This window comes from Podarcis muralis, chromosome 14 (assembly GCF_964188315.1).
Source record: "Podarcis muralis chromosome 14, rPodMur119.hap1.1, whole genome shotgun sequence".
Classification (NCBI taxonomy): Eukaryota; Metazoa; Chordata; class Lepidosauria; order Squamata; family Lacertidae; genus Podarcis; species Podarcis muralis.
In genome coordinates, this window is record NC_135668.1 from 1,119,007 (window position 1) to 1,145,891 (window position 26,885).

Consider the following 26,885-nt stretch of genomic DNA (forward strand, 5'->3'; position numbering starts at 1 on the left):
AAGTTGCAGATTTATATTGTCAACATGGTTATAATGAAGTAGCCAGCGGGTGTTGAGTCCCAGATACCTACGTTCAGGATTGCAGCCTTAAAGTGTCCGCGTGAGTGACAATTTAATTTTGAATTTATTTTATAGCAGATCTTTACATCGTGCAGCACACCGCACCGAGAGCGCCTCCGAGGCTGTGAGAAGCTCCTCTCCATCGCTACGAAGCTGCCTCCGCGCAGCTCTGACAACCGGATCCTCGATGCCCATTTACGTTTACTCGGAAGCCGCTGTCACATTAACGGGACTCCAGATGGGCGTGCAATCGGATCTCAGGCTCAAAAGGAATGCGCCGAAGTCCTGCCAGTCTCCCTTGCACGCTGGCTCGGGAGGAAGCCCTAAACACATCCAACGGCTTCCTCCCCGCAGCCCCCCCCCCCCGGGAAGCGTGCGCCTGCCATGTGCGCCTGGCTCCGCTCTAGGTTGGGACCGACCGAGGTGGGCAGGCAGGCAGGCAAACGCCGCTGCGGAAGCGCCGCCAACTCCCCCAGGCAGACTCTGGAGCGGGAAGGGACTGAGCCGGAGCCAAGCCAGAAGGGACCAGAGGTGGGTTGATGCCTGAGAAGGAGGGAGGGACGAGAGAGGAGGAGGCGGGGGCCAGCCTGGGCGCTCCCCCTATAAAGGCGGCTCTGCCCGGGCTGGGGTGCTGCATTCTTGCCTGTCGCTGCTGCAGGATCAGCCTCCTTCTGGCAACGGATGGTCCTCGCCGGTGGATCTACTCGCAAGGAGGGAAACCCGTCACGTGGGGAGAGGAGGGGGTGGTCGCGGAGGAAAGAAAGCAGCGCCAGGCGATTGGCATTCCGGCGCCGCGGCTGAGCCGGCAGCTGGCGGAGGAGAGAAGCGGAGATCAGCCCCGAGAGGAGGAGCCTCCATCTAGCCCGGCGCCGCCAGCGCGGGGCTCCACGGCCCGCCGCCTGCCAGGCATCCCCGAGCTTCCCGCCGGCCGCCTGCCCTTCCTCGCGCGGAAGCGCCGCCGCTTCCAGACCGCGGGAGACCCAGCCTGGGCTGCCGGGGCTGCGAGAGACCCGCCGCCGCCGCCGCCGCCCGGATCCCGGGATGGGGACCCGGGAGCTGTCCGTGGTGCTGATCCTCGCCGGGGGACTCGTGCACGGTGAGCCGCTGCCTCCGAGCGAGGAGCCGTCCTTGGTGCTGAAGGAGAGTTTGCTGGGGTGGCTTAGGAGTGTCCGACCAGGACTTTTGGTCTGGACCGCACACGTCTCACAGGCATTGCTCGCCCCCCCCCCCACATCGCCAAACACATACATTCTGTCTTAGTTTGGATAGAGAGGAAGTTTCCTCTGAGCTTGTGGGAGCATTTCCACCTCCTGATATTTCCCCTGCATATTGGTATTTATGTGGCTTCCAGAGAAGAGGGCGTACTTTGATGATATTTATGTTATTTATGTATGGTGTGTATTTTAAGACCCTTAGAGCCTGCCTTTTAATAGGGCTTTTGGTGTGGAGAACCCCTCCCTCCCTGAAAAACCTCCATAGTAATGATGTAAGTAATATGCTAAAGTAAAGAAAGAATCACAAAAAGAATATACTAGCCAAACAAGGACAAAGTATGGATTGCTTTCAGCATGCATGATTTTGGACCTGCTCTGCATGTCTCTCTGGATAAAGCCTGGAATTGGCTCACCTGATCATTGCAGGGTATCAGGAAGGTGCTCAAGATAATGGGCACCTGCAGGTAAGGTGAAAGATTTGTATTATCAACTCCTAATTCAGCTTGAAGATCATTAGGAGCTTGAGAACATGAGAGCTTAAAAGGACAAGAGTCTTTTGGCACTTTAAAGAACAACACATTTATGATGCCATAAACTTCCATGGACGAGTCCACCTTGTCAGGCTATCTTTATTGCAATTATAGCATTTATATCCCAGCCTTTCCTCCAAGGAGCTCAATATGGTGTACATGGTTCTTCCTCCTCCTTGCTGAATCCCCACAACAACCCTGCAAGGTAGGTTAGGCTGAGAGGAGCAGTGACTGACCAAGGCCCCTCAATGAACTTATGACTGAATGGTTGGAACCCTGGTCTCCCAGGTCCTAAGCCAATACTTTAACTGCTTCACCACACATGGCATTAAGTGTATATAAGCACTGAGTGTACATACACATGGCTTTGGAGGTGGGTGGGTGATTGTAAACAGGGAGTTCAGTGGGAAATTGAATGCAGAAAAGTATAGGCAGTGATAATCATGTAACTAACAGAAGTAAGTCACTAAAGCATTTCAGCATTTCAAAGTTATGTTGTTCTAATATGATTTTTTTGTAACATTCTCAGTGACAGATACTGTTGGATTTAGCCCCCCCCCAATAGATTAAGGGCTACAGCAAAGCATTTTAAGTCCCATTGATTTTCCTTGGAGAGATTTGAGGATGCACTAACCTCTCCTGAAGTACTTGAGTTTGCATCAAGCCCAAGGTGTACAAATCTTGGCTTCATCAAATAGATACAAAGCCTGAAATCCAGTACTTGAGAGTAAAGTTCTGTTGAATTCAGTGGGACTTAGTTATTTCCACACAGGTTGTAGTTGTGCTGTGAAGCTGAAAAACTAACTTAAGAGGAAGCCTGATTGAACTTGATAGGGGTTACTTCTGAGTAGACATACAAAAGATTGCACTGTTAGTGCAACTGTGTAAAAATGAATTAGGAAGACTAATTCCCTTTTTAAAAAGTATCCTTCAAAAGTTGAATTTCCACAAAGATACAGTTGGTCCATTCTTAGCATTTCTGTGAAGTTTAACATAAATGATATGTATTATTAGAATAATAGATTCATAGAATTATAGAGCTGAAAGGAACCACGAGGTCATCTAGTCCAGCCCCCTGCAATGCAGGAATCTTTTTGTCCAATGTGGGGCTAGAACCCAGAACCCTGAGATTAGGAGTCTCATGCTCTATCAACTGAGCTATGTTCATTTATATGGTTGTGTGTGTGTGTTTGGTGAAACTATATAAAGACACCAATACTTCAAGAGGAAACTTTGAAAATGTGGACATTAAAAAGAAAAAAGAATGCTGAAAAATTTGCCAGTTTTCAAATTTGTGTGAATCTTCATTTCAGTTCCTATCCTCACAGCAGCTTTTGATGCTCTTGCTTAAGTGTGCAATTTTTTAAAAAGGTGAGCACATGAAGTGTTCTGGGAAAGGATTCTCCCGTCAGATAACCAGTGACCAAGCAGCGCACCCAGCCCCCTAAAGGACTGCCAGACGCTTGTGGGGAATCCTCACTCTCCCTGTCTAAATTATTCATACACCTATTGGGGACCAAATCAACCTTCCTCATTTAAATGTTTCAATTTTCATAGAATCATAGAATCATAGAGTTGGAATAGACCACAAGGGCCATCGAGTCCAACCCCCTGCCAAGCAGGAAACACCATCAGAGCACTCCTGACATATGGTTGTCAAGCCTCTGCTTAAAGACCTCCAAAGAAGGAGACTCCACCACACTCCTTGGCAGCAAATTCCACTGTCAAACAGCTCTTACTGTCAGGAAGTTCTTCCTAATGTTTAGGTGGAATCTTCTTTCTTGTAGTTTGGATCCATTGCTCCGTGTCCGCTTCTCTGGAGCAGCAGAAAACAACCTTTCTCCCTCCTCTATATGACATCCTTTTATATATTTGAACATGGCTATCATATCACCCCTTAACCTCCTCTTCTCCAGGCTAAACATGCCCAGCTCCCTTAGCCGTTCCTCATAAGGCATCATTTCCAGGCCTTTGACCATTTTGGTTGCCCTCCTCTGGACACGTTCCAGTTTGTCAGTGTCCTTCTTGAACTGTGGTGCCCAGAACTGGACACAGTACTCCAGGTGAGGTCTGACCAGAGCAGAATACAGTGGCACTATTACTTCCCTTGATCTAGATGCTATAGTCCTATTGATGCAGCCCAGAATTGCATTGGCTTTTTTAGCTGCCGCGTCACACTGTTGGCTCATGTCAAGTTTGTGGTCAACCAAGACTCCTAGATCCTTTTCACATGTACTGCTCTCAAGCCAGGTGTCCCCCATCTTGTATTTGTGCCTCTCATTTTTTTTGCCCAAGTGCAATACTTTACATTTCTCCCTGTTAAAGTTCATCTTGTTTGTTTTGGCCCAGTTCTCTGATCTGTCAAGGTCGTTTTGAAGTGTGATCCTGTCCTCTGGGGTGTTAGCCACCCCTCCCAGTTTGGTGTCATCTGCAAATTTGATCAGGATGCCCTTGAGTCCATCATCCAAGTCGTTGATAAAGATGTAAATTTTGACTCAAAGCCCTTGAGTGAGGGCCTAATTCTGACATGATATTTCCACATATGCAGATCCTTATCAAAATGCATGCATTTGTGTGTATATGGTTATGCTAGTGTGCATTTGCGACATGTGCAGGTGAGCTGATGTGGGATTGATGTTGTTATTTTCTATAATAGCCCCATCAATGAATATGACATTTGGTAGAAGTCATAAAATCAAATACAATCTGAATTTCAGAAGCAGAGGGAAATAATTAAGGGAAGGAGGAAGGATGGGGAAGAGAAGGAGATGGAGATACAAGAACAGCAGCACTTTCTAACATATGTATTGGGATGACAAATAAAATGTGTGGTCCCTCATATTTTTCCTCCCCATCCCTTTTTCCTTTTGTGTCATGCCCTTAGAGTGTAAGCTTGTGGGCAAGAACAGTCTTACTTTAATTGATCATATCTAATCTGCTCTGAGAGCTTTTTCAGCAGAGGAGTACAAGGCTCTAAATAAATAAACAAACATTACAAAATGCATAAGTCAATGCATATACAGGAACACAATGTGAGGAATGACACCAGTTTGCCAAAGCTATCTTCTTAAGTAGAGAAATGTCAAACTGGTGAAAAGGCTAGTATCCAATGGTAGCCAAAAACCCTGAGCAGAGAGAGATCCGTTGCATCATTGGCCTTCATTCAAGCTACCAATGACAAGGAATGTTTGTACTTACATCAAGCTGTGCTTTAGGGCTTCTTATAAATGTCAATCCCCCCAGTGGGCTTGCTCTAAGCACAATTTTTTCTAACCAGTCAGCTTTGAGCAGATATTGGTCATGCTATGGAGTTCCCAGTGAGAAACTCAATAGCAATCCCAGTGGGCTTGTTATCATAGTTGATCACCTGATTGGCACTTCCAGCAAGCCTGCTTTGGGCAAGCATTAGCTGAGCTACAAAGTTTTCATTGGGAACTCTATAGCACAGCAGATCAAGTTTTTGGCTCTTCTAGCAAGGCTGCTTTGGGCAGGCATCAGCTGTGCTATGAAGTTCCCAGTTCCAGCCTGTTTGCAGTTGCCTCCAGCCAGCTGACTGGCACTGACTGCAAGCATTCCTTGCCAAGGAACAGTTGGGAACATTATAAGAAAATAGAAAGGGCCTGCTAGATCAGGCCAATGTCCCATCGAGTCCAGCATCCTCTTCTCACAGTGGCCAACCAGATGCCCCAGCGGGAAACCCACAAGCAGAACCTGAGCACAAGAGCAGCTCTCCTCTCCTGTGGTTGCCAGCAACAGCTATTCAGAAGCCTTGCTGCCTCCAGCTGTGGGAGTAGAGCAGGGCCATCATGGTGAGTAGCCAATTCTCCTCTAAAGCCATCCAAGTTGATGGCCATCACTACCTCCTGTGGGAGAGAGTTCCATAGTTTAACTATGTACTGTGTGAATAAGTACTTGCTTTTATTTGTCCTGAACATTCTTCCTCAGAAGCCACATCACCACCTGATGCACACTTGATGACACATATGAAGTCAGGTGTGAGGGGCAAGTAGGTGTGCTTTTGGGGGAAATTGACTTATTGGCCAAATTTGGAGCCCCACCAGGCCCAATTTAGCCTGTGGGGTGGATGTTCCCCACTTCTTCTGCAAGGGAAGTAATCAGGAGGAGTGTCTCCCACTGTTCAGAGGATGTACATGGAGAAAGCACTTGAGAAGAGATGGCTATGTTGTTTGGACACTGAAACTTCTTCTCACAACTGTAATCCTGTACAGACACAATGCATGCTAATAACCTTCACTTGGTCCAAAATGCAGTGTCCAGGTTACTGGCAGCAGTTGCATTCAGAACTCTTATAACCCCCATTTTAAAACTGTTGCATTGGCTGCCAGTTGGTTTCCAGGCCCAATTTAAGGTGCTCATGCTAGTGCTTATAGCCCAAAGTCACTTGGGCCCCAAATACCTGAAAGGTTGCCTCCTTCCCTAGAGGCCTTCTGGGTGCGGAGGTCATCAGAGGGGTCTCTTGGCAGAAGTGCTGGTGGTGGTCCAGGAGATAGGGCATTCTCTGCTGCAGCCCTTAATTGCGGGATTCCTTTCCCATAATGATTGTGATTCCCCCCTGGGAGCTGATAGGGAAGGGCTGGTAATAACTCAGGTTAATAACAACAGCTGCAGCAGCAACCCAGAGAAGTGAGCTTTGCAGGGTCTACAGCAGCAGCAACTGACCACCTAAATATTTAGTATCATGTGCACTTGTCAGATCTGGCTCTGTTTCCTTTTCCCTGAATAATGTACACTTTGTCCAGACCCTACTGGATGGATTTATAGAAGCCAGGATGATTTTTTAAATGGATCTTGACAGGTCATTTTGACTCTAGCCAACCTCACACTCCCACTCTTGTCTAGTGCTCTTTTTGCTGGTAATTCCCAAATTATCTCTGGCTGAAGGCATACTTTGTGTTCCCTGGTCATCCCCACTGGACCTCAGTGGTGTAGTTGAGCTTGTAATATATTCTTGGCTGCAGGAATAAGAAATCTCTCTCTCTCTCTCTCTCTCTCTCTCTCTCTCTCTCTCTCTCTCTCTCTCTCTCTGTGTGTGTGTGTGTGTGTCTACATCTATGGTTGGAGTCTTCTTCATCTTTTTAAAGCCACGGCATCTCATCCAACCCTCATGCTTGATACAACTCTCAATTAAATGAAGCTTTGCGCCTTTCCAAAGATGCCTGATTTAGAAGGGCCAAGGAAGTGATCTGGTCCTAGGCGAATGTCTGTCTGTCTCTCTCTCTCTCTCTCTCTCTCTCTCTCTCTCTCTCTCTCTCTGCTTTGAACTAAAGCAAAATTAAAAGTCCACATCCAGATTCTGCACCAAGAAAAGAAGAATTCTGCAATCAAGATGAATGATTAAAACTGAGCAAAGTTGCATATTTCTTTCATTTTTTTGATAATCAGATTTTTTACTACTTTGGGAAAACTGCCAAGATCAGGCGAAGAGACAGAGATGGGGCACTGCTCCAAAGATGACTAGTGAGCTTTGGAACTGAGCAGGGATTTGAATTCAAGTCTCCCTATTCATTTTAATCACTATACCACACTGTGTCTTATTACTCTCACAGGGCAGATGCCAGGCTAGACTGAGAAGCAGTGGATTGCCTAAGGCAGTCTTTGCCAACCCTGGCAGCCTCCATTTGTTTTGCCTGCACTGGGGCTGATGGGAATTGTGGTTCAAAACACCATGGTGGAAGCGCACCTGACATTACCTACAGAGTGCTTTGTGGAGTTGAGATTTAAATGGAGCCTTTCTGGCTCAAGGGTTGCACTCTGAGCTCTTGCCTGTCACCAGATCTCAGTAAGATTTTTCAGTAGCATGACAGTTTAGCTGTTTGGCTCTACCCACTGATGATTTGAGCAGAGTTTTGTTTTTTATTTTATAATATTTTTTATTGCGTTTCTTTTCATAGTTTTGTACATTTCAAATTATACAGAAAAGACCAAATGCAAGAAACATTTTTTTGGTTTTGTTTTTTTTAACATTGGACTTCCCCACACCTTCCAAAGCTGCGTTCTTTGTAATAACATTATCAGCAATTTGTTACCTTATTTCAAACCTTGTTACAACTTTCAATTATTATGTCTCCACATTCAATATGTTGTATCTCACTTTTGATACCTTTAAAATAAACATAATATGTTTGGTTCACTTATCTTCTTTTCTCATTTGTGACTTATTTTACCATTTGCTTAATCATATTTGCTAAAGCATAACATTTTCCATAACATGCACTATCTTAAGATTCATACAACTTATAGTATTTTTGCAGATAGTCTTTAAATTTTTTCCAATCTCCCTCAACTGATTCTTCATCCAAATCTCGGATTCTGCCGGTCATTTCAGCTAATTCCATGTAGTCCATCAACTGCGTCTGCCATTCCTCCAACGTGGGTAAATCTTGTGTCTTCCAGTTCTTTGCGATGAGAATTCTTGCTGCTGTGGTAGCATACATAAACAACGTTCTATCTTTCTTTGACCACCATGCCCAGCAGGAAGGCCTCTGGTTTCTTAGGGAAGGTATACCTAAATACCTTAGGGAAGGTATACCTAAATACCTTTTTCAGTTCATTATAAATCATTTCCCAGAAGGCCTTCACTTTTGGGCAGGTCCACCAGAGATGAAAAAATGTCCCTTCTGCCTCCTTACATTTCCAACATTTATTATCAGACAGATGGTATATCTTAGCTAGCTTGACTGGGGTCATGTACCACCGGTATATCATTTTCATAATATTTTCTTTCAGGGCACTACGTGCCGTGAATTTTATTCCGGTGTTCCATAACCTTTCCCAGTCTTCAAACATAATGTTATGCCCCACATCCTGTGCCCATTTTATCATGGCAGATTTAACTGTCTCATCCTGTGTGTTCCACTTAAGCAGCAAGTTATACATTCTCGATAGTATCTTAGTTTTTGGTTCTAATAGTTCTGTTTCCAATTTCGATTTTTCCACCTGGAAACCAACTTTTTTATCCATCTTAAACACCTCTTGAATTTGAGCATAATGTAGCCAGTCTCGCACCTTATTTTTTAGTTTGTCTTGGCTCTGCAGCTTCCAATTGTCTCCTGATTTGAGCAGAGTTTTGAACCTGTCAATGACATTGAGTTGACAGTGAGATTTTTGTAAACTCCTCTCTATTTGCCTCTGTTTCTCCAGTGTCCCTGCAGGGAGAGTACCAGAGGAAACTCTACAAGGAACTCCTGAAGAATTACAACCCTTTGGAAAGGCCTGTGGCCAATGACTCCCAGCCGCTCACTGTCTCCTTCAGCCTCAGCCTCAGGCAAATCATGGATGTGGTAAGTCTTTTCATTTGTATAATCCAGATCTCAGTGACTGATAAGGTCTTATGTAGTAGCAGGTTCACTGGCAAACACTGGAACCAATTCCAGGGGGCCGCAGGTGCTTTGGCATCCACAATAATACATTTGTGGGACTGGGGCCACACAAAGTCAATGGGCAAAATTGAAGCCCTTCATTGCAGGGTTGAGATATTACCTGCAATGCAACTGGTCAGTTAGTTAAGTATTTTTATGTATTTACTTGATTTAGTTGCCCCCCTGCCCCCTGGCTACACCCATGCCACCTTATGAAATGCATTGGGCCGTAATAAATTGTCCATTGTACACCTTTAGAGTAAGATTACCAGATTGTTTTCAAAGAATCCGGGGACACTGTTTTTTTAAAAAAAAGAGAGAAAAAAAAGTTATTTTAATTTTATTTTTAAAAAAAGAAGTAATATCTTCTCTTCTGTGGTCTCCTCTGTCGCGTGGCCTTCCTCTGGGCCCCGGCCTGCTCTCTTGGAGTACTAGCCACTGTGGAGTAGGCTTGGGTCAGGCTTGGGCTCAGCCACATGTCCTTGCCCTCCCAGTGCTCTCCTATCTCTCCTCCTCAGCGGCGGCAGTGGCGCGGCAAGGTCGGGGCTCTCCTCTTTTTTCCCCTTCCTCTTTCTCTCTCTTCCTTCTCCTTCTCCTCTCCTCTCCTCCTTCTCCCTGCGTCAGCTCTGGGGTTTTCCTGACCCCGGAGCACCGCTTGGCAGTCGGCCGGGTGCTCTCGCTCCTGGCTTGATTTGGGTTGGGGGGGGGTCAGTGGTTCCCCTATTTGACACCCCAGGCATCCCCAGTTCGCCCTTGGCAGTGGTGGCAGCAGCGGCAGCCTCAGCAGCCCTGAGCCAGCCTGGTAGCGCAGTTGGCTCTGGCTGGCTTCAGGGGCTGCTCACTGCCGTGGTGCCCGCCATTTTGCCTCGCCGGAAGTCTCCATATGATGTGCCTTGTGCCGTTGAACCAATCACAACATTCATTCCCTACTAATAAATCTACAACACTTAAAATATAAATCCGGGTACATTAAATGAAATCTGGGGATGGATTTTGTCCGGGGACAGATTTGTAAATCCGGGGACTGTCCCCGGGAAACAGGGACATCTGGTAACCATAATAATAATAATAATAATAATAATTTATTATTTATACCCCGCCCATCTGGCTGGGCCTCCCCAGCCACTCTGGGCGGCTTCCATAAAAACCAAAAATACAGTAAAATCACATGTTAAAAACTTCCCTGAACAGGGCTGCCTTAAGATGTCTTCTGAATGTCAGGTAGTTGTTTATCGCTTTGACATCTGCTGGAAGGGCGTTCCACAGGGCGGGCGCCACTACCGAGAAGGCCCTCTGCCTGGTTCCCTGTAGCTTTGCTTCTCGCAATGAGGGAACCGCCAGAAGGCCCTCGGCGCTGGACCTCAGCGTCCGGGCAGAATGATGGGGGTGGAGACGCTCCTTCAGGTATACTGGACCGAGGCCGTTTAGGGCTTTAAAGGTCAGCACCAACACTTTGAATTGTGCTCGGAAACATACTGGGAGCCAATGCAGGTCTTTCAAGACCGGTGTTATATGGTCTCGGCGGCCGCCCCCAGTCACCAGTCTAGCTGCCGCATTCTGGATTAATTGTAGTTTCCGAGTCACCTTCAAAGGTAGCCCCACGTAGAGTGCATTGCAGTAGTCCAAGCGGGAGATAACCAGAGCATGCACCACTCTGGCGAGACAGTCTGCAGGCAGATAGGGTCTCAGCCTACGTACCAGATGGAGCTGGTAAACAGCTGCCCTGGACACAGATTTGACCTGTGCCTCCATGGACAGCTGTGAGTCCAAAATGACTCCCAGGCTGCGCACCTGGTCCTTCAGGGGCACAGTTACCCCATTCAGGACCAGGGAATCCTCCACACCTGCCCGCCTCCTGTCCCCCAAAAACAGTACTTCTGTCTTGTCAGGATTCAATCTCAATCTGTTAGCCGCCATCCATCCTCCAACCGCCTCCAGACACTCACGCAGGACCTTCACCGCCTTCACTGGTTCTGATTTAAAAGAGAGGTAGAGCTGGGTATCATCGGCATACTGATGAACACCCAGCCCAAACCTCCTGATGATCTCTCCCAGCGGCTGCATGTAAATGTTGAAAAGCATGGGGGAGAGGACAGAACCCTGAGGCACCCCACAAGTGAGAGCCCAGGGGTCTGAACACTCATCCCCCACCACCACTTTCTGAACACGGCCCAGGAGGAAGGAGCGGAACCACTGTATGACAGTGCCCCCAGCTCCCAGCCCCTCAAGACGGTCCAGAAGGATGCTATGGTCGATGGTATCAAACGCCGCTGAGAGATCCAGCAGAACTAGGAAACAGCTCTCACCTTTGTCCCTAGCCCGCCGGAGATCATCAACCAGTGCGACCAAGGCAGTTTCAGTCCCATGATGATAACCATACTTTAGAGGCCTCCTCTCTCCTCCATTTCTGGTTTATGACTTTAAAGAAGACTGTTAAAATGTTGCATTTCCGTCCTCTGGCTTCTGCTCTATATATTCCATAGCAAATACTCTTGTGCTTTAATAGCAAGGCGATAAACTTTCTGTTATTTATAGGATGGATTAAGCTATTTTGCTCCTTTAAGTAGAATATTTTGTGGGTGGGGGGAACAATCTAAGAAAAATGATTAGAGTTATGTAACTGTTTTTGTTGTCTAAAGCTGTGAAATTGTTTTTTCAGACACTTTGGGGAAAAACACTCCTGAAGTTTTTCCTCCCGGTGTGACACTAATAGAAATCCTGCAGTTGATCTGCTTGATATGTGAATGACCAACAGGCAAGGGCAACGTCTTGTGATTCCTTATTCCTGGGTATATCAGACATAGGATTGCAAAATTTAACAATAGCCACAGTAGATGGAAATCAAGGGCAGGTTGTCAGCTGATTAGGATAACACTCTGCACCCACATATTTATCTGGAGAATTTTTATTCAACCACCATTCCATTGTCAAAATAATGCTCAATTTGGCTCACATCATATTTAAACCCCCTGAAAGGCACCTAAGTTTCATGATGTACTTCATAAAATCCATTAACAATGGCATCTTTTGCATACTAAATTGAGCAGGTGGCGAAGCATCAGGGTTGCAGGAAGCTGTGGCCCTCCAGATGTCAGACTCCAACTCCCATCAGCCCCACAAGCATGACCAATGACTAGGGATGATGGGACCAATAGTTCAACATCTTCCCCATCCCAGCCATGCACAGGGGTAGTAACAGATACATTTTTAAAAGTGCCACAGGGTTCTGTATTGGGCCCGTTGTTGTTTAACGTCTTTATAAACAACTTAGGTGAAGGGATTGAGGGGATGCTCATCAAATTTGCAGATGACACCAAACTGGAAGGGGTAGCTAATGCCACAGAAGACAGAATAAGGATACAAAATGACCGTAACAGATTGGAGAACTAGGCACAAGCTAACAAAATGAATTTCATTAGGGACACTTAGGCAGGAAGAACCAGATGCACAAATATAAGATGGGAGACAGTTGGCTTGCTAGCAGTACATGTGAAAAGAATCTAGGGGTCTTAGTGAACCACAAGCTGGAACATGAGTCAACAGTGTGGTGAAGCAGCAGCAGCAGCAGCAGCAAAACAAACAAACAAACAAACAAACAAACAAGCACTAATGCTATTCTAGGCTGCATCAGATCAAGGGAAGTAATAGTCCCACTCTATTCTGCCTTGGTCAGACCACATCTGGAATACTGTGCCCAATTCTGTGCACCACAGTTTAAGAAGGATGTTAACAAGCTGTAACGTGTGCAGAGTAACGTAATCAAGAGGATCAATTGTCTGGAAACTAAGCCTTATGAGGAAAGGTTGAGGGAGCTGTGCATGTTTAGCCTGGAAGATATGATTGCTACCTTAATATCTCAAGGGCTGTCACGTGGAAGATGGAGCAAGATTTTTTTTTTTTAATGCTCTGGTGGTGGGACTTGAACCAATGGCTTCAAGTTACCAGAAAGGAGATTCTGACTAAACATCAGGAAGAACTTTCTGGTGGTAAGAGCTGTTTGACAGTGGAATTCTCTCCCTTGGGAGGTTGTGGACTCTCTTTTCCTGGAGGTTTCTAAGCAGAGGTTGGCTGGCCATCTATCATGGATGCTTCAGCTGATATTCCTGCATTGCAAGGGGCAGGACTAGACGACCTTTAGGATCCTTTCGAAGTCTTCAATTCTATGATTCTAAAGACAAGTTTTAGGAATAAATTGAAGTGGAATGTAGCAGTCCCCAATAATTCAGCATTTAAGATCCCCCAAAGTAGAATCCACTGCTAGCCATAAACTTCCCAATTACTTTATCTCTCTGCTTTGCATACTTAGAAGGAATCATTGACTAGATTACTTGAGGTATTGCATGCCTCCTCTGACATGGATCCTGCTCCATTGCTCATCTGGTTCTCTCATAGCAAATGTCCTTTGGCCTCCTCATTCCTTCATCCCCTTGCTTGTTAATTCACAGCTGGATGTGCCAGGCATTCACATGGATGAGAATGGCTTCTGTGGGAAAAATGCCCCTCTTCAAAAGGAGAAGAAAATATGGGAAAGCAAACCATTGCTAAAGTAGCAGGCACATTTGGCAGTGGAACCCAGAAGATATATAAGCTGCTTATCAAAACTCTGCAGCCTCTCCTACTTACAGTAGCCTTAGGAGAAGCTCATCAAATCAACATTGTTCTTTTAATTGTTTGAGTTTTGTAAGCAGATTGGAGTGGGGGGGGGGCTATCCTTCCTATCCACCATTCTATTTTGAGATTTTTCCCTTGTGAAACCTCAATCCTCCTCAATTTGCCACCACACCAGGATGAAGACTCAAGACAATGAAATGTAGGTATTTTATTAAAATTTAACAACTTGAGGACCTGCAAAACAAAATTGATTAGCCAAATTCAATCAATGTAACCAAATCAAATTTGTGCAGGTAGTTTTTAATAGATGGGGGCAATTCAACCCACATCACCTGTGCAAGTTAAGAGCTACAGTTGGGGTATATGAGCCCACCAGGCACATCATGTCTCCCTTGGCCAACATTCACCCCATGTGTCCGCCTGGTCAGAGGGCACCCCTCCCCAGCACCTGGGGAGCAACAGCAACTAAGAGATACCCACACCCCAACACTACCTCAGGTAGGAGATTAATCTTTCCTAGTCTACATGCCAATTAGTGTGGAGGAGGCAAACAAGAGAAGACCCAAAGCTGGTCAGGATCTCCCTTCCCTTAAATCCACTACTCAGCCCCTTGGAAACAGACAACTTGCCTTAAGGTCCACACTGCAAAATGGGTGTCAAATTAAGAAGAAGATAGAGTACAGGTGGAGCAGGCTTAAATCCCCTGCCCTGCCTCTCCCCATTCGGCAAAATTGCCATCAGGCAATAGCTGTCTCCATCTTGTCTTGTCATCTTCCAGGAGAGGATGGGTGCGGAAAATTTGCACCCCCCAATGGTGGAATGGCATTCTTAGGAGGCAAGTTGAGATTTATCAGTTTTGTTGTTGTTTTTAAAATTCAAACATATTTCTAACTAATGGTCCATCCCAAGCAGTTAAATATTCTACAGGCACAGCTTTTTATAAAACATTATCAATACAATTTGGAATAAAGGCACTTTCCCCCTCATCCCTCATGGGAAGGATCACAGGGTTGTTTTATTCTGGAATGAAATTTATCAGGAGTTATCAAAGAATACTAAACACATACTCAAATTTATTCCCAGTTTTCCCTACTAAATATGTGGATGTGTACTTTGAAGATATTTTGCTAAAAGGAACTTTTGACATGGATGCTGCCAGGAATTCTGTAGCACAGCAGTGTAAGCCATTTTAAAAACTTGACTATATCCTTATGCTATAAAAATACCTGGAATTTGGTTATTGCAGAAAAAAGTAACACATAAGTTACTGGCCTCTAAGGGACAGGAAGATCCTGTTCAATTGCATTCAGTATGGGGAGATTTTTAGTTCATATAGTGTTCAGATTTGCAGGTATCTCTCTCCGTGCCACCTAGAGAAATATTGTTGTCATTATTTCAGGTTGGATGTTTAGGTTTTGCACACCCCGCCTTTAGTTGGATGTATTATTGAGATTTTTTTATTGTTTACCTGCCCCTGAGGTTCTATAATAATTGGAAAACTTATAAATATATATTAAAGAATAATAATACTAATACAAAAACTTGCATTCGAGATACAACTTAGACTTGATATAGCAGAAGACCCAAGACAAGGGTCACCCATGAGGTTTTTCCTTGGTTTTGCTAATTTGCAGCTCACATGGCTAGGGCTGGCCCTGTCATTAGGCTGAGTGAGGCAGGGGCCTCATGTGGCAGATGCTAGGGATTGTGGCAGGAGCCTAATTCAGCCTTACTTCACATGGACTAGCCTGCTCTGTGCTCCTTAAGCTAGCCACACAGGGTGCTGTTGCTCCCCTGCCCTCAGAAGGCCAAACATGTCCTGATGGTTCCTGAGAGAGGATCTCCGCGCAGTGTGGGTACAGTGGCAGTGCCAGTCCAATGCTCCTGCTGCCACACCCGCACCATGCTGAGGTCGCTGTACCTCCCCTTCTCCCTCTCCAGAACTGGCAGTGATGTTCAGCATTGGCACTCAGAAAGCCATTCATGTGAAGAGAACATATTTTGTGCCCCCCAGCTGATGGAGAGGTTTCTGGGCACCATTGTCATTTGTTTACCCCACCCCCTTAATCCAGAATAAAGAGCACTGGGATATGAAAAAATAAGAATAATAAGAATAATTTTATTATTTATACCATGCCCATCTGGCCGGGTTGCTCCAGCCTCTCTGGGTAGCTTCCAACACATATAAAATCATAAAATCAAATCATGTTGCAACATTTGGGACTTTTTAGTTTAGAGGAAAAGGCAAGTAAGAGGCAATATGCTAGAAGTTTATAAAATTATGCAAGGCATTAAGAAAGTGGATATAGAAAAGTTTCTCTCTCATGACACTAGAACTTGGGGCTATCCAATGAAGCTAAAGGTTGGAAGATTCAGGATAGATGGAAGGAAGTATTTTTTCACGCAGTACATAGTTAAACTGTGGAACTCCCGTGGGAGGCAGTGCTGGCCACTAACCTGGATGGCTACAGAAGTGGAAAGGGCAAATTCATGGCAGAGAGGGCTATCACAAGCTACGAACCACGATGTCAATGGCTCTGCCTCCAGGGTTGCAGGTAGTAATGCTTTGAATGCCACTTGCTGGAAAGCACGCAAGGGAAGGGTGCCTCTGTGCTCAAATCCTGCCTGCTCCCCCCCCCCCCCCCCGGATCAGGCCACTGAGAGAACAGGAGGCTGAGCTAGATAGGCCACTGAGCTCTTTTTATTGAGAAATAACACAATAGTCTTAAATGGTCATCTTTGAAAAGCATTCGTAAATTGTATATGTCACTTTAATTGGAAATGTTTGAAGCAGAAACAAATGGAGCATTCCTTTTTAAAGAAAACACACACATCCTTTCAATCTGATTATAATTATTCCATGTGTCAAGATTTCATCCTAACAGAAACATGTGACCTTTAAAACAGGTTACAACCACTCCATGTATCAAAGTTTCATCTCACTTCCTTTCTTAACAGCATAAAATTCTTGGTCAACAAATCATCTGTTTTATGCAAAATATTGATCCCTGAGAATTTTACAGCTTCTTGATCCATGTAAAAATAATTGCAAAACTTCACAGAGCTGGCTTCATCACCTGAATCATATTTCACCCATTATTACTGTATTTTCAGTATTTATCAGCTAACCAGGTACTGCTGCATAATTCTTGGCTGGTAATTTTAAAACCCCATAAAGTAAGTAAATGTGTTGTAACCGAGGGGTTGGCATTTGCATATCTGACCCTTAAGCCTTTTATGCTCTGGCACCTTTATTAGAACCACCTTTCATTCAGCATCATGTTTTGCACATCTGATTGACTCTTGTGGGAAACAGGACAGTGGATGGGATGCATTCCTGGCTGGATCCAGCAGGACTCCTTTTCTATCCTTCTTAGCCTTAAGACAGAATACCTTGAGCACTGCTTCTCTATCCCCTCCCACCCCTGTCTGTGAAAGACGAGGAAGCTGTGCAGTGCTTGGCTCTGGACAGGGGCAGGATATGTAGAACTCAGAGTGTTGTAGCCAATGTGAGGGAGTGGTCAGGCCAGGGTGTATAACTCCCACCCCAAATCACTTTGCTCTTTGCAATTTGAGCTCTGCTTCTGGCCTTATGCCCAGGTTACAAGGCAAGGTTACTTGGTCCTGCAAAGGTCCAGGAAGGTGGCTGGCTTTGGGTGTGTCCCAAATTAGCCACTGGGGGTGGGGTGGATAGAGTTCTTTCTTGTTGCTGCTCACCTTACACCAGGGGCAGGGAACCCTTTTCAGCCCAAGGGCCACATTCCCTTCTGGACAACCTTCTGGGGGCCACAGGCCATTGATGGGCAGCACCAGAGGCAAAACTAGGCAGAGCAAGAGTGGCATTTTTAGCCTCTGCCCACAGGCCTCTTACTGCATGTGCTTGCACACCTCTCTATGCTCGCCAGCATCCGAGGACTCTGCTTGAATGGAGTTTAAATGGTTGTCACTTGCTCTGGGACCTCATGGATTATTTTATTATTTCAAATAATAAAATAAAACAATAAGGATGCATTCCAGCCTATTAAAAACTCTCATCTGCAGTGCAAGGCAGGGCTGGGGAGTCGTGGGGCTTGGGAGGGAGCTTAGCTCAGGAAGTCTGAAGGGCTTGACCAAGAGGCCTGGAGGGCTGCCTTTGGCCAGTGGGCCGAGGTTCCACCTCCCTCTGCCTTCATACTGTATGTTTAAGGGGGATTAGAGATTAATGATGGGGGGGGGGACTACTAAATAGACAAGAGCCTTGACCACAACTGGCAGGCATTTCTTGTTCACTGAGGCAAAGCAGTTTGAGCATCTCACACGGATCCTGGCTCAACAGCACTGCTGCCAATTAGTTTCTGGGCCCAATTCAAAGTGCTAGTTTTGACCTATAAAGCTTTAAATGGCTCAGGACTGCATACTTGAAGGACCACCTCTCCCCATATGAGCCAACCCAGCCCAGAGATCATCCTCCAAGGGCCTTCCTTGTGTTCCCCCTCCATGAGAGCTCTGGAGGGTGGCAACACGAGAGCAGGGCCTTTTCCTATGGTGGATCTATGTCCTTTTAAATGTGTTTGTGAAGGGGTGGTATTTATTGGTTTGTTTTGTGCTTGTTTTTATTATGTATTTTGGGTTTTTATTTTGTATTTTTATGCTGTGAACAACCCTGAGATCTTTTGGTAAAGGGCAGTATATGTAAGTAAGTAAGGACGCGGGTGGCGCTGTGGTCTAAACCACTGAGCCTAAGGCTTGCCGATCAGAAGGTTGGTGCTTCAAATCCCTGTGATGGGGTGAGCTCCCGTTGCTCAGTCCCTGCTCCTGCCAACCCAGCAGTTCAAAAGCACGTCAAAGTGCAAGTAGATAAATAGGTACCACTCCGGCAGGAAGGTAAACGGCGTTTCCGTGCTCTGCTCTGGTTTGCCAGAAGCGGCTTAGTCATGCTGGCCACATAACCCGGAAGCTGTACGCCAGCTCCCTTGGCCAGTAAAGCGAGATGAGCGCCGCAACCCCAGAGTCGGCCACGACTGGATCTAACGGTCAGGGGTCCCCTTAACTTTAAGTAAGTAAGTCAATAAAATAATAGGTTGTGAGGAACTAAGTTGCAGTTAAGTCACTGATGAACACTCAAAAACACCAGGATGGTGAGCAGGGAGTCCCCAAGTCTCTTATCTAGGGTTTGAGACTTGGAGGCAGGGAAAGGGACCCACAGCCAGAGTTTTGGGGCTAGTGTGTGCGGGCTCTATGAGGCATCCTTCAACCCAGCCAGAAGAAGGGGAGCCAGATGGGACAGAAGCAGTTAGTATATTGCTTTCAGCTCAGAATGGCATCAGACTTGCAGAGGTGACTCCTGTTTTGGGTTGGTTCCCACACAATGTTTGAATAGGAGTAGAGGAGCATAGAAATATGCCTTAGACCAAGTCAGATTCACGGCCTATCTAACTCAGTATTGTCAGTGCTGAGTGGCAGCAGATATCCAGAGTCTGAGACCACAGACACATCAGAACCTACCTGGAAATGCCAGAGCCTGAACCCAGGAGCTTTTTAATGCAAACCATTAATGCCACTGACTGATTGCCTTTTCCCAATCATTGCATATCTCCATGCTTTGTAAATATAATTGTGTTCCTAGTTTGTCTTATAGCAAGTGTCTCACCTCTTTATTAAGAGTGTAGGTGCAAATACCAGATTCCAGGGGTAAAAACAAATTATTATTATTTATTAAATTTGTATACTGCCCCATACCTGCAGGTCTCAGGGCGGTTACAACATGAAATCACAATATAAAAACAGAAAATACATAATAAAAAAAAGAATCCAATAACCTGCCCCCGCCCCAACATATTTTCAAATCAGCCAAAGGCCTGGTTGCAGAGGTGTTTTTCCTGATACCCTAAAATATATAATGAAGGTGCCAGGTGAATCTCCCTGGAGAGAGCATTCCACAAATGAGGAGCCCCTGAAGAAAAGGCCTGTTCTCATGTTGCCACCCTGTGGACCTCTTGTGGAGGAGACACATGAAGAAGGGCCTCCGAGGATGATCTCAGGGTCCAGTACATATGAAAAAGAAAGGTTGGGCAAGTGCTTTCACACCCCACTCAATAATTTTGAGAAACATCTGGCTGGTCAATGTAGCAAGTAGGATGTTGGAACAAGTGACTCTTCAGTTTTATCCTGCAAGCAACTTCCTGTGCCCTTGAAAAGGCCCACTTCTTCCTTTGTACTTAGACCTGGGTTTCATTGACCCCTTATAAAATTGTCAGTGACCATTACACAAAAACCTAGAAATGCAAAAGAAAAAAGTCAAGAAATATAAATATATAATAAACATTTATTAATAGTCAATTGCCATTATGACAAATCATAAAATGTAAAACCAACCAACCAACCAACCAACCAGTATTGTGGAATCAACTTGTTAATCATAGACACATCAGTGACAAGGCTGATGTACCCTGTAAATGTCCATGCCTTTCATTTCTGAGGCTCATAGTTTATTTTATTTTATTTTTTACATTATACCTAGTAAACTCCTTTCTCACCTCCTTTTGACACCTAGGATTTTATTCCCGCCCTGTGCGGTCCCATCAACCCCAGCAGGGTTAATGACGACCACTTTGGGAAATCCTGCCTGTACTGCAAGTGAAGCCAACAGAAACTGGATCACTCTGGCAGGAGGATCTTAAATGTGGTCAGTGTAACTGAGGACACAATTCCCTCCAGTAGCTCATCGGAGCTATTCAAAATGTAAAAAATTAGGTGGACATTGTGAATCAATTACTTTGATTGCTTTTTAATTAGCAAAGGGGCTATTTTCACAATTTCCAAATAATTATTTCTGTTGCCAATAATCCTTAATGGTAAAGGTATGATCTGAAGCAAATCTGCAAATGATCAGGCTACAAAGTTCTCTAGTTGTACATTTCCAATGTACAGAGGCACATTGTACAGATTGTACATGACTGATTGCCATAGGCTACTGGGGCCAGATCACAAAACTTCCCCATTTAACACCAGAACTCTTACTAAAACAACAGAATCAGCAAATCCACATGCCATGGAATAGTTATGGTCACCATTAAGCAGCTAATGCTTAACAGAATTACTGCTCTGTGTGTAATTTTTAGGCCTCGGGCATGCATGGTTCAAGTGTCCCTTGCTCATGTCAGTTCCGTTTTATACAAGTTTTTTTTTTGGGATTAAATATATCCAATTGCAAAGGAATAGCAGAGTGGGCTACCACATCAGAAACTAAGTGGAGGGCAGCTGCTAATTAGCATGCAACATTTACACATTATTTCCATGTATGGGGTGAGTTGCAATCTGGACATTGCTGGGGAGTCAGACCTTTCCCAGGGACCTTCAACTGATGCTGGGAAATAGTAATTGTGGCAAACAAGGCAGAGGAGGAGGAGGAGAGCTGTCCCCTTGTAAACTGGGTAGAAAAACCCCCATTTATGGCTGTTTTGATTTAGGAAAAAGACAGGGGGCTATAGACAGAAGCTTCTAAAATGGCACATGTGGTGGACGTGAGTGGGGATAAGTTTTGTTCTCTCTCTCAGCTCATGAGAACTCAAGGTCACCAGATGAAATTGGTCCTCCCTCAGCGCCTAGGGCTTGCCGATTGAAACGTTGGCGGTTCGAATCCCCGCGGCGGGGTGAGCTCCCGTCGCTCAGTCCCTGCTCCCGCCAACCTAGCAGTTCGAAAGCACCCCCGGGTGCAAGTAGATAAATAGAGACCGCTTTCTAGCGGGAAGGTAAATGGTGTTTCTGTGTGCGGCTCTGGCTCACCAGAGCAGCGATGTCATGCTGGCCACGTGACCCGGAAGTGTCTCCGGACAGCGCTGGCCCCCGGCCTCTTGAGTGAGATGGGCGCACAACCCCAGAGTCTGGCAAGACTGGCCTGTACAGGCAGGGGTACCTTTACCTTTTAGATTCAGTACAGAGAAAAAAAGGACTCCTTTGCACAACGTGCCATTAACTTGTGGAGCTTGTTTCCATAAGATGTAGCAATGATGGCCACTGGCTTAGATGGGTTTAAAAGGGACTTGGACAACTTCACGGAGGAGAAGTCTTCTGGCGGCAGCCTGAGTTTCCATGTTCAGATGCAGTGTGTCATTGAATACTCATTTTTGGGAATCAACAGTGGGCAGAGTTGGAGCCTTTGTGTCCCACTAGAAAATAAGTGGAACAGAAATCTAAAACAAAAGGGATCTCTTATGGTCCAGTGTCCAGACTCACAAATCTTAGCATTGGATTAAGAGGGACCTGTGGACCCTAAGACATAGACATACACGCATCCCCCCCACCTTAGGATGCAGCCACTGGGGAGCCTTTTGCATCAAGGACAAGGGAGACAACCCCCACATTTAGTATTACTATGCTTCCTCTAGCTTCTGCCTCCTAAATGACTTCCTGCCTACATAATCCCCATCATCCCCAATTACACCACCATGACATTTCCAGATATGTCAGATCTATTTCCACAACCAAAGTGTTTCTCCCATAAATGGGGACACTACTGCAGGAATACTGTTAGCATTACAATTGTAATTTTAACTGTTTGAACTTTTGGTACGGTTCTGCTCAATGCTTAGCTCCCCCTGCTCTGGACACTCTGTTCTCTTGCATGCCAGCCTCTGTCCAGAGTCCTGAAGTTACCTGCGCCACTTGAAAGTTCTGACTGATGCTGTAGACTCACTGCTAGTTCCTGACTGTTTTATAGGGATGGAGGAGAATTTCATTCAACCCACATTTAAAATGAACTAAGCTAATTTGCAATTTCCAATCCTATTTGCAAATCAGAACACAGTATTGATCAGATTACTCATATAATACTCATATAATATAATTTGCAGTGCTGTTTCAGGTTTGTTTTCAAGTTTCTAAAATGCATATATAAATGTATATATTCTACAGTGTAAATGTATTTTAGGAGACTGCATAGAGAAATATGCACAATACATATTGTAGATGGAAATGACATGCGAAATGTGTCTATTCAGAAAAATTCATACAAAAATGTGACCTTTTAAAGGAAAGATCAACAATTTAAATGTGAAAGTACAATGTTTTTCTAAAAAAACTGCAGAAAACGGGGTAGGTTGAGCTCTGCATTCCTATCATGAAACAGGAGTCTGGACAATTTCTAAAGTTCTGTCTCTGCTGCTGGGAAGTTTTCTTCTGTGGGCTTTGACACTAAACAAGAAAAGATCTAACCTAAAGTGGGTTATTTTCAACAACAACAACAGGATGGTGGTAATATTTTTCGAGGCAGGCATGTATGGAGGAGTTTCCTCTGTGAAAATGACTCTCAGTTCTTCTTTTCTTACTGCATTTTTAGTGGATGTTCCTTCTGACAAAGTGATCGATCAGCTTCCTTAACACTCTGGACAAATGCACTGCAGGACATGTTTATCTCCAGAGCAGCTTAACAATCTTTTTATAGGTTTGTTCTTTGCGTAGAACTGTTTTCTAGCGTTACTCAGCTCTGAAGCCTCAGGAAGATTCCCAGGGAATCTTCCATCATGCTGTCTGAGAACAAAATCCTTGTTCAGATTGATGAGATAATTGCACTGCTAAAAGGCACCAGTTAAATGTAGCCCAAGCAGGTAATGGAAGGATGATGAATGGAGGGCAGGCAAACAATCACTGACTGACAGAACAGGGATGCTACCTCCTGGATTTGCTTTTCTGGGCATGCAGCCACCTTTGGTTAGCTGTGCAAGATTTGATAGCTCTTGTCCAGGTACTTAAAAGATCTGAGGTCACAGATCCATGATACAAATTTGCATGAGATATACATGCAAATTTAGGCTGACTTTCAGAGGGGGAGAAGCCAAACTCTCAGGGGTTAATTAGCCTCTAGGCAGTTTAAGTTGTCAGGTGGGTGGGATCTCACTGGCACTGTATTTTGCAGGGCACCCAGCTGCCCTGTAAGCAAATTAAATAAATACCTAAATAATAATAAAATAGTTAGGTTTAAAAAGGAAAGAAAGAAAATGGGGGAGAGGCAGGAGATCTGGGACCCAATACAAAGGTTTTGGAGTAGAGTACCCTTGGGCTGTGTGCCTAGAAATGTCTTACCACTCTGAAAGCTAAAACTGTCGACAGAGCTGTGTGTATTATTATTGCTATTAAAAGTAAAAAGGTAAAAGGTAAAGGATGGTTTACCTTTTGGTTAAGTCCAGTCAGATTTGACTATGGGGTATGTTGCTCATCTCCACTTTCTGGCCAAGGAAGCCGGCGTTTGTCCACAGACAGCCTTCTGGGTCATGTGGTCAGCGTGACTAAACTGCTTCTGATGCAACAGGACACTGTGACGGAAACCAGAGTGCACAGAAATGGCATTTATCTCCCAGCCACAGCAGCACCTATTTATCTACTTGCACTGGTGTGCTTTTGAACTGCTAGGTTGGCAGAAGCTGGGACAGAGCAATGGGAGCTCACCCCGTTGTGGGGATTCAAACTGCTGAGCATCTGATTGGCAAGCCCAAGTGGTTTAGACCACAGCACCACCTGCCACCCTCAATTAGTGTTATAAAACATGTTTAAAGTCTATACAATTTTGTAAGCACTGTATAGGAATTATAAAGAAAGGGAGTCTGGAGGTTTGCAGTCTAATAAAATATGACACAAAAGGAAAAAGGGACGTGAAGAGAAAAGGAAAAAGAGCAAACTTAGCAGAGGACTCTTAGTTACACTTAGCACTCCATGAGAGGGGGGGGGGTCTTGTCCAGCCCAGGACCTCCAGACACATTGCCCAGGCTTGTGCCTTCCGGAGGTCACTTTGCTGCTGCTAATGGCGCAGTTTGACTTCACCCCCCCCAAGGTTCACTCCATTGTCTCTTGAGGCAGACAAATGCCAGCAATGGATGGCTCCCATTTTAAAACTTACCAGTATGTTTCTAAGCACCATTAAAAGTACTAGTTAAGACCTACCATATATTAGCAGTGGGGAACCTCCAACCCACAGACCTAATTCAGCCCACCAAGCCTCCTGCCAGGTCTATGGTTAAGCCACACCCACCTGCTGTAAACATGACATCACTGTTGATGTCACATTTTATGTTAGGTGTGGAGCAGGTAAAGACACAACTGAGCCAAAAGTGGGGTTTGAAAGCAAAAAAACAATCAGTGGATCATTAGAGTTTCTGAGCACAGTGCTATGCAAGCCCTGACCATCAGCTGACCTTTCACTGGTGAAAATCTTTTCAATCAAGTCTTTGCCCCCAAAGCTGACATTACAGCCATTGTAAATATGTTGCCCATTCTGCTCCATAGTAGCAGGAGATTGCAGGAGGACACTGAGTTCCTTGAGGTCAACCAGCAGCTTGCAGGTGTATATAAGGACTCCATTTCAGCTAGCTGCTTGCTGGAACAACTTTGGAGCTCTGTGTTCCTGGAGTGCTGTCTGAACCCCACCAAAACCACATCTTTCATTACACCCCTGTTGGACCTTGCCTTGCATTTCCACAACACAGAACAGGAAACAAATCATGCTTTGATATGCTCCGTGCTCACTCTGGATGCACACAAACACACAGATATGTCATGTACACCATCCATCTACACATCTGCAAGAGCAAGACTTATGTATGAAGCACACCATGCTCTTTACAGGAGTCTTCTCAACTTGGTACCCTCAAGATGTTGTAGACTGCAACTTCCACCATGCCTGACCACCACATCTTTCATTACACCCCTGTTGGACCTTGCCTTGCATTTCCACAACACAGAACAGGAAACAAATCATGCTTTGATATGCTCCGTGCTCACTCTGGATGCACACAAACACACAGATATGTCATGTACACCATCCATCTACACATCTGCAAGAGCAAGACTTATGTATGAAGCACACCATGCTCTTTACAGGAGTCTTCTCAACTTGGTACCCTCAAGATGTTGTAGACTGCAACTTCCACCATGCCTGACCATTGACCATGATGAGTGCAGCTGATGGGAGTTGTAGTTAGCAGCATCTGGAAGGAACAAGGCTGTGAAGGGCTGCTTTATATAGTATTATACATGCACATCTGCTTTGCAAAACATTCTTTGCAACTTCTAAAAAATTATTTGGGTTATTAGGGTTATTAATACCCATACACTTATAGTTATTTGAAACTTCCTGACTTCAAAATGAAAATATGAGTTTAGCTTTCAATACTAACTTTCAATTTATGTGTGGAAGTGCAAATAGTTTCCACAGATACTGCCTTACTATTTTTTTTACCTAATAAGCAAGATAATTTGCCTTACAGCAGTAAAAAAGATACATTAGTATGTAGCAGATCAAACCTTTATTTGTTTAAAATGTATAAACTATGGTATTCGAGAGAATGTGGGAAATTTTCAAACACTGGAGATCTGTAGACGTTGACTATCTGAACTTCCTTAAAATCTTCTGAGCAGTGCTTGGCAGTGCATGCAGGGTGGTTGGGGGGGGGAGGGGGGATCAGCCATGACAATGTTGCTCTGCTTTGTGAGACAACAACATTGGCACAGATTTTCATATTCAAATGCAGACATGAAATATGCAAATATGTCTAGGAGCCATTGTTGACCTGCTTTCATATGATTTTTTAAAACAATATTTTAGAGATGGCTATTGAAAACTTTTGTTTATTGTGCAAAAGCTGTTGTGTCTTTAGCAGCTTTTAAAATTCAGTTCATTTTGCAAAACCCTTCCAAGTTAAGGAAAGTCATTTGAGTTTCCTTGCAGAACTTGTAACAAGGGTTTCTGCCTGCTGCCTCCCACTCCTGACTAGTAGAAGAGCCTTATTTGCATATGTCTCACACAGCCTGACACCTTCCAGATGTCTCCACTCTGGAATGAAAGTCTGACCTAGAAGGAGCAAAACCTGTCATTTTTTTTAAGGCAAGGAAGCAGCTTCAAAGCTTAGCTGATGCATTCTTGCAAACATGTAGATGGAAATGTTCCTGTTTGTTTCTGGTTGTGAGGAAGGGAGGGGTTTCAAGGTTTTGCCACAAGTCTCCATGCAGTCCCACTTCTCTTCCTTAGATGGTGTCATTTCCCCCTGCAGAATCACAGGCTTGACTCTGAAAAGAGGTTCTATTTGGTTGCCATCTTAATAGCCATTGATTAAACATCTCTT

General features: G+C 44.9%; 1 protein-coding gene across 2 annotated transcripts in view; it reads left to right on the forward strand.

Moving 5' to 3' along the window:
- The first annotated feature begins 274 nt into the window (after window positions 1-274).
- Window positions 275-26,885, forward strand: part of LOC114584732 (neuronal acetylcholine receptor subunit alpha-7) — a 93,670-nt gene continuing 67,059 nt past the window's right edge. Inside the window, exons 1-2 of one of the 2 annotated variants that reach the window (XM_028706782.2) lie at window positions 275-1,156; window positions 8,966-9,105. In XM_028706782.2, the coding sequence (XP_028562615.2) occupies window positions 1,102-1,156; window positions 8,966-9,105 (195 nt within the window). In that variant the 5' untranslated portion in view covers window positions 275-1,101. The remainder of the gene's footprint in view (window positions 1,157-8,965; window positions 9,106-26,885) is intronic. The other variant, XM_028706781.2, reaches the window with a different exon arrangement.